The sequence below is a fragment of the Trachymyrmex cornetzi genome, unplaced genomic scaffold, assembly GCF_001594075.2.
Source record: "Trachymyrmex cornetzi isolate Tcor2-1 unplaced genomic scaffold, Tcor1.1 scaffold61, whole genome shotgun sequence".
NCBI lineage: Eukaryota > Metazoa > Arthropoda > Insecta > Hymenoptera > Formicidae > Trachymyrmex > Trachymyrmex cornetzi.
Genome location: NW_017299926.1, coordinates 2,910,109 through 2,922,799, shown reverse-complemented (window position 1 = coordinate 2,922,799; position 12,691 = coordinate 2,910,109). Strand labels below are relative to the sequence as shown.

The window sequence follows — 12,691 nt, the reverse complement described above, 5'->3', positions numbered from 1 at the left end:
TATATAATTATCGGATTATACGTAGAGATTTCATATGAATTTTATAATGATTTCGAGGACTCTGTCCCATGATTACATTAAGTGGTTACCCTCTCGAATTTTTTGTGAATTTTAATAAAAACTGAATTTCCAAATTTATTTTTCAATTATATTCCGTCTGGTTATAACATGTTTGATTTTGCGAAGTGTTTATATTATTTCTTATAATTATTAATTCAATATCCTTCTATCGCGATTTTAGCCAGTGCTATGATTTAGGAAGAGACAAGAAATAGATTAACAATGTATAAATCGACTTCGAATCCGGCGTGAGAATTTTCTAAAATAAATAAAACAAATAACCAAACTCTCAAGAATGTCAAAAAACAAAAAACAAATAAGGGCTAATAAGAGTTTTTTGCGCGGTTGTTAGTGCGAAAGTAAAAATCGTTTATTGTCGAAAAATATAGTATAATTAGTTACTCATAAACGTTTCGACCTGCTTCCGGGCCATCATCAGTATGTCTGAACGTATATTGTAAAATTTTCACTTCTTCATGGCAAGATAGCAGAGTGGCCAATTGAATAAGAAGATTGAGTTGCCACTCTGCCATCTTGCCATGAAGAAGTGAGAATTTTACAATATACGTTCAGACATACTGATGATGGCCCGGAAGCAGGTCGAAACGTTTATGAGTAACTAATTACACTATATTTTTCGACAATAAACGATTTTTACTTTCGCACTAACAACCGCGCAAAAAACTCTCATTAGCCCTTATTTGTTTTTTAAATTTCCTAAAAGTTTGAAGCGCGGATTCTAACGTATCGTAAGAGAGAGAGGGAAGAGGGAGGGGGTGACCGGAACCCCGGCCAAGAAGAGCGGACGACCGGATCTTGCTGGCACGGGTTCCGTTCGCGGGGTCGCAGGAGCAAAACTCTGGGGGACATGGATCGTGGGCAACAAGTCACTGGGAAACGGCGCGTGACCAGCGCATTCGCGCTGCCAGATTTACGACAATAAAAATGAGGAAGGGTAAGCGGTACATCGTCTCTCTCTCTCTCTCCCTCTCACGCTCTTTCTTTCTTTCTCTCTCCATCTCTCCGGAGGAAACAGAGGTGCCCATCGAATCATGATGCGGTTCACATTTCATCGCTACTTCGAAGAAAATTTATTGAGTACTCGCGTACTTTTTCTGTGCATACTCTGTACATTTAGAAAATGTCATTGCCAATTCTACACTGATTTCATTATTGTAGCTCAATCCTTTGACACACTAATTAGCTATTAATTGGTTGGATATGTCTTACTAAGTACATATATATGTTTATCAAATAATACATTTACCCATTATAACATCTAAAAATTCTTTACAACATTAATGATCGTAAGCATTGAGATACATATATTAAATTAATAATTAATCATGAAAGTACTCATTACATGCAACTAAAAATTGATGGAAATATTTATAAGATTCTCGAGTATAAACATATACAGGTGCTATATTTATGATAAAGAATTTGGATAGCAAAGTTTGAAATGTTTTCTGATTACATGCTAATCTGGTACGAATCGCGTGATCTTTTTCGCGTTGTTGGAAAAACGTACTGGTGCGATAGAGCAAAGTACGTTCCATCTCGGTTGGACTGTTATATCCCTGGCGATACAAGGCCCGGTAAATTGGAATCGCGCGGAAGAAACGTCCATAGCATATTGCAGGGGTTGCGGGACATGTCGTCAGAGTCGCTGTCGCCGTTCGCATTATGTCTTTCGGTAGTACATACACGGGCACGTGCCTATGCGTGACACGTTCACGCATGGCTGCCTGCGTTCGGGATTCTCCCCCCATATCGGCTCGCATTCATCTCTGATTCCTTGTTGGGGTGCAGGGATTGCGTTTCCACTTTAACCGTGCGCAGTCGAACGTCTATCGCCTACACACGGAAAAAGTAGCCGATTTCGTCGAGAAGCCATGAGTCGAAACATCCGTCAATGTCGAATCAAATATCCATTAATATCCGCTTAAAATTAACTAGTAAAAATAAAACATTCTTAAAATTTGGTTTCTATTGTCCTCTTCAAAAATAATATAGAATATCCCAGCTTATCGAGCTTTATATTTCATTTATGGATATTTTTACCAATTTGGAGATGGTATTTTCTTAACAAAGACATCGATAAACAGAGTTGTAATCTAGAAATTGAAAGTCTGCTCAGAATTTATGTGTTTCAGAAGTGTAAATGAATTGCAAATTTCTCATTTTGCAACATTTTTAACGATTCTTTACATTCAGCAATTTATGTTACCTGAAATGTAATATAGTCTCTTTTTCTTTTATGTTTTATAAATAAACACTTCTTTTCAAAGGAACGCGATAAAAGAGAAAGAATTCCCGTTGAAAGATTGCGCAAGGAGTTCGCGTGGATACGTGAAAAATATGATAAACAATACTTACGGGTCGCTGGTATCGTGCGAAGGTACTCAAGACAGAGAGACAAGAATCTTTTTTCCTTTTTACCAAGTCAGCGCTATATTCACGCTATGCGATAATTAGGAAACGATTAATTTTCTTTCCGCGCTACGCAGCTCGCTCTTACAAATAACTTTTGCTACGCCTGCCCTTATCTGACGAACAAAAACATGTTACCTCCATCACGGGGCACGAATCGCCCGCACGTCTAACTTCTTGGGAAAGCCTCATTTAACAACTGCGACTTCCGTTTTTTAGAAGGCAACTTACTGGACAGTTAGTCGATACGGGGTACCTACTTCAGATATTTTGGTATGTCATGCGTATCACGAATAAATTAATTGTAATCATGACGTAATAATTACCCTTCAATATTCTTAATTCACGATCGATAATGCTGTAGGACTTGTACAAAATTCTTGAAGAAGGTTTATTTAATCACTATAATACGTTAAATTAATGCCTATTTCTACCAATGTAAATTTAATCTCGGTTCACTTTACTCTTTATCCTTTTCTAAAACTAGAAAAGAAAAAAAATAAAAATGAATTTACAGTCTTCATTTAGAAACCGTTGTGTTAAGACGTATACTGCAAGTATATTCTCGAAATCTATCATTATTTTATCAGTATGACTGTCTGCTACGAAAAAATTTGTATTATCTATGTATTTTTATTTATGTAATGGAGTGCGGCGCTTATGTTGTGATTCCAATAGTCTGTCAACTGTTGGGAAACCCACACATTACATGAAGAATTTGATTGCGGAATAAAAATTTGTGATAATAGATAATTGATTCTGAGGATAACTTAAAAAGGAGTCGAAACGTCAAATTTCTATTGTATGGCGCTCATCGAAATCACACATCAAGATTTATGTAATAAATTAAATAAATATAAGATAATCGCATTAACAACTGCATTGACTCCCACAGCCGCGTTATTAGTTTTTATCATATAAAAAATAAGATATAAACCAAAATTAATCTATAATGCATTGATAGAAACAAATCCAACAAAAGGATTCTAAACAGAAATGTGTCCGCGGGGAGATTTTCAAAAATATAAATGTTTCCCAAGCTCTTTTTCGATCTTGTTCGGTCTATGAAGATATCTTTTCGGCTTTTCGCACACGTGTAACGTAGGGCACGCGATCTTGTTATACGAAGCTGTGCGAGGAAACATTCGCGTTCCACGGCATATTTCCGACAAACTTGGTGGAACGTCGGCGGGAACGACGCGAAAAATAATGCTCGCCTGAGCTTCATCCCTGCATGCAGGACTTATACCCTCGTATGCAGGTGTAATCTGTTCTACCCTTTGGATAGCTTGTACGAGCAACTTACCATGCTCAAGGCTCAGCACGTTACGCTCACTTACTCATTATTACACACTGCATGGCAACGTGATTTATGTCTGGAATAGATCTGTGCAAACTGCAGCGTATGAGTCAGTATCACTTAAGACTATATGACTAAAGATTATGGATTTAGGTCGCAGTCTGGCGATAAACTGAGCGTGAGTGAGACAAACGGATGGAGGCACTTCTAATGTACATGGATTTTGAGATTTGTCAAAGTATACACGGAAAGAACGGTTTTGTTGAAAAATTTAGTTAGATACAGATTTGAAAATAATTTTGTTTGGACCATCAAAATAATGTTTAGATCTGTATCTAGCTAAATTTTTAAATACCTCAGTAAAATCGTTCTTTTACGTGTATGTTTTAATTGTTAATGTTTATTGCCAAAATTTAAGATATAAGTGTAGCATCTCGTATGGTGCATATTACACATTTCATTATTATATCTTAATACATAATAATATTATACATAATGAAAATTATAAATAAAGCTCAAGCTAATTAATCATCATTTGTGATTAATTTGAAATATCAGAATTTTGACCTGCAATGTAAAAAATGCTCCATCTTTCTAACTAAAACTAATACGTTTTTTCTTTGATTACAACAATGGCATTTTTTGCTCCACTTTTGAAGTATTCAAATAAACATTAATAAAGTTTTAAAGTAATATCATAAAATGCTTCACACATTTGTATCCTCATTTTACTCTCATGAAACTCATTTCTAAAATATCCAGCAATTTGGACGCAATTCCGTAGTTTTCGATCAGTGACATTTCAAAATTAACGTAACGGAACGATATTTTGATATAGGAATGACCGATAAGATTTCGTCTCGCGGCGCGTCGGTGTGTTTGCTGGAACGCGTCCAAAGTTTTTCCAAAGTCGCGTGGGGGGCCGTGGTTCCCTCTTCTTTCGATGTCGCGACACCGAAAGTGGCATTGTACTCGTTTGAGACCACCAAAGAGTGCAGTAGCACGGAATGACGACGAGTTCTTTGATCCTCCCTCGAAGAGGCTGCATGCCGTCTAACGGGATTACCCCGCCCCGTGTAATTGCTCGTGAATGCGCAGATATACTCGCGACAATGGGTACACGTTGATGGGACCTCATCGATTCGAGGTGACGTGAAACGAATCACGATACAATACGCAAAATCGATCTGTAAAAACAATGCTTGATAAAACAAATTTAATACTAAAGAGCATAAAAAGTCAACGCTGGATGTTTTTGTAAAATTATTATATAATCTTTCGGAATTATACCAAATTAATTACAAACGTTTCGACACCTTTATCGTGTCATCTTCGGTGTGACATTAAAATATACATATAAACAATTGAAAATATACATATAAACTAATTTAGGAGAAATGTAAAATGTTTACGATTAATTTATATCATCGTCAATTGTTTATATGTATATTTTAATGTCACACTAAAGATGACACGATAAAGGTGTCAAAACGTTTGTAATTAATTTGGTATAATTCCGAAAGATTATATAATAATTTTACAAAAACATGCAGCGTTGACTTTTTATGCTTTTTAGTATTAAATTTGTTTTATTCATAAAGTTTTATCTTACAAGTTTAATGCTTAATAAGTTAACAACATTTTCGCACGGAGTGTACTTTCTGTTAGTTTGCATGACGTATTTATTATTTAAAGGAATTTAAACGACTGTTTAAAAAAGCAGGTGGATTATGGATTTAAAAAAATTGAAATTTATATTTTCTGTAATAAGAATATTGAAAAGATCATTATTTGTTGAACCCCTCAAAGCTAACACTTATATTTGATTCCTAAATATCCTTATATTTGATAAGCTTTCTATATCTATTACTAAATACAGAGATGGAACATAATCCTCGAATAAACACAGATGTAGAAATTAGTAAACAATAAAAGTTGTTAAAGAATCTGTTTACAGTTAACATTTGAAAAATTGTTTAAAACTTAGAACCTCAAAGATCTTCTTAGTTTCTTATTTTCAATTACTTGCAAATTAAGAACCTTGATATCTCAACATTTTCATCGAAAAAAAGCGATATCAAATTTATCAAAGAAGCTATAAATAAAAGAATTAGAAATATTTTATAAGAACACACTATAAAAAGAAATGTGTTTTATTCTTGTCCCCATTTTTTGAATACTTAAAGATGTTTTAGTTTTAAACTCTTTCAATAGACAAAACACTACGTGTTTGGATTTAAAACGTATAGTGTTTTTTATATAGAATAAAACATTTTAATATCTTGAACACACATAAAATTAAACACTTCTTTTTTTCAGTGCAGTGTATCATAATAGGTTTTCCAAAACGATAACAGATAACGAGTTTAGATAATTCAACAGATTTCGCACCGTTTATTATCTATGTTGTAAATTTGATGGAGCTATCATCAGTGATACCCGTTGTACATGCTGTCGATGGGATCTCGATCGCGGTATCGAAGTTTGCGTTAGAGAAACGAGCGCGACGGCTAGAAGCCCCGCGGCTACACTGATTGCGGCGGACCCTACGACCCGTACAGACCCGGGAACGCCGTCTCCGGCCGACCGGGACCCTCATCCAAGGACGTACCCGCTTCCCAATCAGAGGCGAAATCAGATTGTTTAACACAGCGGACACCAACTGCTATTTAAAGGCAGCATCTGCCCCATGGGGCTTGCTACATTCCGACGCGACGACGCTCTATCGTGGAAACCATTGTCGAGAATGTTATCATTATGGGGGAGCATCATTCGCATTGATTCTTCGCAAATCGATACATATTAGCGAGAATATAAATGAGACCGAATATTTCTTACAGTTCTTAACACTTACAAACGACTTACCACAAACTGTCCAGAACCGATTCGGTTCTCCTTGAAATATATCATTAAATACAAAAATCTAAGAGATATGTGTTTTTTTATATTAGCCTAATCTCAAATTTAAAGGGTGAAACCCCCTCAAAAAATGAATAGGTATGGGAGTATTTTCAAAATATTAGATTTTTGAACAATCCAAATAAACAGTTATAAAGTGTATATAAAACCATAAAAGTTTTGTTTAAAATATTTTTCTACATCTCATCGTTTTGTTGATATAATTGGAATCAAAGCGTTAGTTTTGAGAGGTTGTTTCATCTCTTAAATCTGAGATTGGGTTGATATAAAAAAATACGTGTCTCTCTTCGATTTTTATGTTTAAGAATATATTTCAAAGAGAATTGAATCAATCCGGATAGTTGTGGCAGGCCATTTGTTAGTTAATGATGTCTATTCTGTGAAATAAATGAAAAATGTTATAATCAAACTATATCCCCCCCCCCCCGAATTTACTTTTTAATTTTCTTTAACAAAAATAGATGCTTAGTTAAAAAATTCAAACATTTTATTAGCTAAATAAAATTTTAACAATTAATTTTCAATTCTTTATCACTTGAATAAAATTGTAACATAATTATAATATGTTGCATTGATTTTTTTAAAAGTAGTATAGATATAAACAACTAATAAAATATTTTTTAATGATTTTGAAGCTTATAAAACTTGAAATTGAAACTTGTGATGAACCGTAAAAAGTGCCGAGATAAAAATTGTAAATATATAAATAAAATACGCGTTGTTAATGACGTGACGGTCTTCGAGCCAATTTGGAAATATCGCGATCCCACTGATTTTCGAGTAGAGCCAACCGACTGACCTTTGCAGGCTATCGCCTGCGAGCATGTAACGAGCCAAAATTAAGGGGCATTGTACCCTTAAACAGATTGCACACGTCCGTGCGTGAACGTGACCCCTAAGGCTCTCGGACGAAAAACGCTCGCACGAAGAGGGAATCCTCGTATGATAAGACGAAGAGAGGGGGCCTACACTACGACGGGGATGACACGGCGACGAAAACGAACGGGGAGATAAACGTACACGTAGCACACTCAGCCCCGTGTGTTTGCCTACACGGAAATCCTCTCTAACGGATTCTAACGCTCGACCGAGTTTGCACTTTTTCATCTTCGGACCGATGACTTTCCTCCCGCGATCGAAGTATTCTCGAGCCACCGCTACATGAAAGTGTTCGGAAATCATCTGGCATCTCCTTCGACAGATAATTATACGTCCGTAATGATGGAAACTATGGTTCAGACTGAAATTCGAATGAATCGCACAGTCATATTTTACTGTTTTATTTAAATCCAGACCTCTTTTCATTTCTTAAAAACGAATCATTCATCCTAGATATATTTCTTCCTGTAAAATTTTGATGGGGAGTAATGCATGGATGCGAAACATCCTGTTTCAGGCTATGGAAGCAGCTTATCAAAGACAGCACTGGACACGCACAGCCATCTCAGGCAGCCTGGTATGTAGTAGGTAGATATTTTTGAGAAGTTAAAGCGTTCTCTCATTTAATCTAAAATGAATTCTAGTCAGTGAGATATTTGGCGAATTAATTTAATTAAAATCTCTACTTGTTAAAGTCATTAACATAAAAATATCGATCTCTGAAACAAAATTTGACAAATTTTTAAAACAAGGAATTTTTTATTTAGTTATCCCAAAGAATTATTCCAAATTTCATTGTAGATGATAGCGTGTAAAGTTCATCTCGGATGATCTATATAATTTAAAACAAAATTTCGTATAAATTTTTATTTATATCAAACTATGTTTAAATATAATTCATGTACTATCATATCGAACTTGCAATTTTTCTGTAATAATAAGTTATGTCCTTGTTTCACAAAATAATAATCCTTACTCTCTTCATATGTGTTCTATATTATGAAAAATTATGCATTAATCTTTATTTTGAATTACAAATTAAATAGATCACTTGACATGGTTTAAATGTAGGACTGAAAGTACAAGGTCTCTTTTCACCTGTAAAGCAGGCTTATCTATGCGATAATCAAACAAGGTCACTGTTACTTCGCGCGTCATCGATTCCTCGGAGTTTCGAATCGCGATGAGAAAAGAGCCTCGAATCCTTGGGCGTAGTCGCATCCCAGTATTTCTCTCTCCCATCAGTTCCCTCGTTCCCGGCAGATAAATGGGTGTACCGCGCCCCTTCCCATTATTAACTTGTAAGTGAATTACCGTTCGATCGAAAGGCGATCACTCCGGCACGCATTCAGCGGATTCATCAGGCGAAACGACCTTTGAGGTCCGGCAATTCCGAATCCGTCCCCATCATCCGCGTCTGTCTCCCTCTCATAATCGCTCGACTTGTATTTTTATGGGGTTCGTCTTGGAGTTCTCGTATCGACTCTTCTTCGTTCAGACTATCGAAATCATTAAATCGGGACGTTTAACCTCCTCGTTAAAAAGTCTGTGACATTTTTTTTTATTTAAAAGAAATTGTAAGGTATTTTCACTCACACACATTAATTAGGCCTATTGTTAATCCACAATCTTTAGCTATCTTAATTTATAATTACCGTTAATAAGAGTTCATAAATCCCCCCTTTGCTGTATTATTTTTTAAATGAAGTAAATATATATAAGGATCTCTAAATACAGAAAAAATATAAATCAAGACATTCTTTATTACGAATCATATGTTAGAATTTGATCACAAGTTTGATTGGAAGGATGTAATAATATCAGATTCAGAACGAAATTATTATATAAAAGATTAATATCAAAAATGATTCATATCAAAGTCTAGAAAAGTAGTATTAATACTAACGAGAACACTAAACTTTTAAATAAATCGTATTTTAACATTTTTAACGTACTTAAAAGAATTTTAATAGTGATTATTAATATGTTTATATACACAATAGCACACCGTCTGATCTTTATTATTTAACATAGTTTATAATTAGCGTTATCTTCATTCCATTCTTGATCTTGAACAACATTCCATGTGAAAATTATATCATAATCTACAGTAATTCTGTAAGTTTGCTCTCTTTTTATTATTTCTTTTTTTCTATTGGTTCTTCCAGTTACGTTTACATTCTAATATTGTTATATTCATCTTATAGTTTAATGTTGAGTAATTTAATGTTGAGTAAGGTAAATACAATACAGACTGACATGAATCTTCGAAAATTATGTTCTTTTTGTTGGTTTTCTCGACTTGAGATATTAACGGAGTAACGAAAATGCTTCAGAATTCACAGAATGTAGGAACGCGGTGGTAGATTACTTACAATTTTAATTTTTCCTTTTGACCAATACTATTAGAATTATTTGCGACTTCTTTTATCTTTTATTATTTTGACATTCTAATTTTTAATCCCCTATGACTTTTCATGTATAATTAAATTTTATTTCTTGTAAATTATATGCGACTGAAGAAAACTTGAAATTAGTTTCGCTTATTTTTAATGTATTTAAATTCACTTAATATTTTATGATATCCTTCATTTTTGCTCTTCTTTAACTCTTTTCCTTCTATTATTATATTGTTATATGCTATATTTAAAAAATTCTAAAAATATAATTTTGTAGTTACATAAAATATTTATGTTATGTTACTCATTATTTCAGACAATAAAATTCTAACCGTAGTTTTGAGAAAAGCTGTCTTTAGTATCCAATAGCATCCAATACTATTGCGCTTTTTCTTATATTGCAATATTGCGACGATAAAAATCGATATATCGAGTCGCTTGTCTAAACCTTCGAAAAGCTTAGAAGACACTCGTCGCCCTTTAAGCCACTCCGTCGGCAGTTTCTCAAATTGAAATTATTATGATCCAAATGAATTCTATTCTATTGTGGGGTTGCGATTATGTTCTTTTGTATGACTGTAGGGCCCTTCATGTCTGAGCGGCGAGCGTCGGTGATGACGCATTGTAAAGCTTTTAAAGGGTGATACGGGGGCCCTTGAAAAACAACCGTGTAATGGATAGGTATATCCTACATGAAACTGCGAAAATTTTTATCGTTTGTGCTTCACAGTGTGAAAACTGAGTTTACGTTTATTGGTATAAATCACGCAAACATTTTGCTCTTACATATAATTAACAAATTGTCATAGTATTAGGAGTGTGATTTAGTTTTGAAGGTTTTGCAAGAGATGGCATTAATGTCAGTGTTGTCAAAGACATTTCAATCACAGCTATTATTTCTTAATGCTTTAATATTACTCCATGATATTTAGTCGTTTGCTAACAATAGACGCAGTAAACATCGTATTTATATTATTTAAAAAATAGAGCTTCCTAAAGAGCATTTGCGTTGCTTTTGCTTTTTAATCAGAAGAAAATAGCGGCTGAAGGTCACAGAACTCTGATAGAAACTTATGGTGATGTCCATCAATTAAGACGTGCGAATATCGGTTCTGTCGATTCAAAAGTGGTGATTTCAATGTTAACGATAAAAGCTGGAAAATGCAGATTTGCAAGCATTATTGGACGAAAATCCAGCACAATCCACGTCAGGACTTGCCGAAGAATTAAATGTTGATCGCACAACAGTTACTAAACGTTTACGTGATATATTGTTTAAATAAATCAGTTTAGAAAAAACTCAAAACTAAATCACACTCCTAATAATATATTTTGAGAAGGGAGGAAGCGATCTTGACATACTTGACTAGTATCAAATTTGATCTCGTACTTGAGGATAAAATTCCCTCAAAAACATATTTACTCAAGCAATCTAATAATTAAATAAATATGAAACTTGCCAAGTATTATGAATCTCTTATGACCCACAGATCCCTACCAAATGTTCGGGGCGACGAGCAGTCGTCTCGCAAGCTCTGGTTCCGGACAAATACAGCTCTGGCAGTTTCTACTCGAGCTTTTGTCGGATTCAAGTAACGCCGCGTGTATCACGTGGGAAGGAACCAATGGTGAATTCAAGTTGACCGATCCCGACGAGGTGGCGAGACGATGGGGCGAGAGGAAGTCCAAGCCTAATATGAATTACGACAAATTGTCAAGGGCCCTGAGGTGAGTTTCAGGATGGCGCTCTCCCATCGCGCCGCGCCGGTTCGCAACTCGCGACAACAGCGGCGCGTTTTTCCCGAACGTCAAAATGAAAAAGCCATTAACAGACCATCATTTATGTTTTGACGAAGTTTCGGGGTGAAAGTAAATTCGTTCGATATATGAACGTATTCGAATGTTTCGCGTTTGCTCGCGTGCACGTGTGTATATATGTTGCTGTCGCGTCGGGACTCAGGGGGTGGCGGACAAGGGAGAAATTTCAATCATCGACAGTCAGACTGACGGTAGACGTGGCTATTATTTTTCCATCAGATCCACTGATTATATTACGCGATTGCTCTTTTTGACGTCCCTTTACTAACCGTATAAGAACTCTCTGACAAGCAAGCTCATTTTCAATGTCAAAGTTGAAGACGTTGAACTTAAAATCCAATTTTTTTACCGCAAAATTTATATATGTATAGCAAAATTTAAGAAATAGTGTCAAATATATGTCAATATAAGAAATAACATACACACAATATTTATAATTTCGAAAACAGCAAATAATGAACTGTCTTTGAATCACTTATACGATTTATTATACGTATTAATGCTTATATTAAATAATTTTACTAAAATTAAAATCATGGCTTTGAAAACAATATATAAATCTTCGTTTTATTTGATGAATTTTTGAAGTCATCGCGTAACGGTTGCAGTCTCAATTTTATAAGTTTGATAGCAAATCGTATATGCCAATGGCAAATCTGCCGATAAGTTAATAAAGCTAATCAAGAAAAGTTAAAGATTTTGGGATAGTCCCTGAAAATTAGATGTGCTGTCCAATTTTTTAAGAGAAACTCACAGAAATTTATTAGCTTCAAGCTCCTGAAAATGTAGAACTATTATAACTGAACGTTAGAATTCATAAAATCTAAATGGAGCGTCCGGTCTGTTTGCAGGTATTATTACGACAAGAACATCATGACGAAGG

At 34.8% G+C, this 12,691-nt stretch overlaps 1 protein-coding gene across 1 annotated transcript in view; it reads left to right on the top strand.

The window, feature by feature from the left end:
• Ets65A (DNA-binding protein D-ETS-3) overlaps positions 1-12,691 on the top strand; it is a 64,508-nt gene that overhangs the window by 51,437 nt on the left and 380 nt on the right. Inside the window, exons 4-6 of the mRNA XM_018516046.1 lie at positions 8,109-8,168; positions 11,481-11,718; positions 12,660-12,690. Coding sequence (XP_018371548.1) covers positions 8,109-8,168; positions 11,481-11,718; positions 12,660-12,690 — 329 coding nt within the window. The remainder of the gene's footprint in view (positions 1-8,108; positions 8,169-11,480; positions 11,719-12,659; position 12,691) is intronic.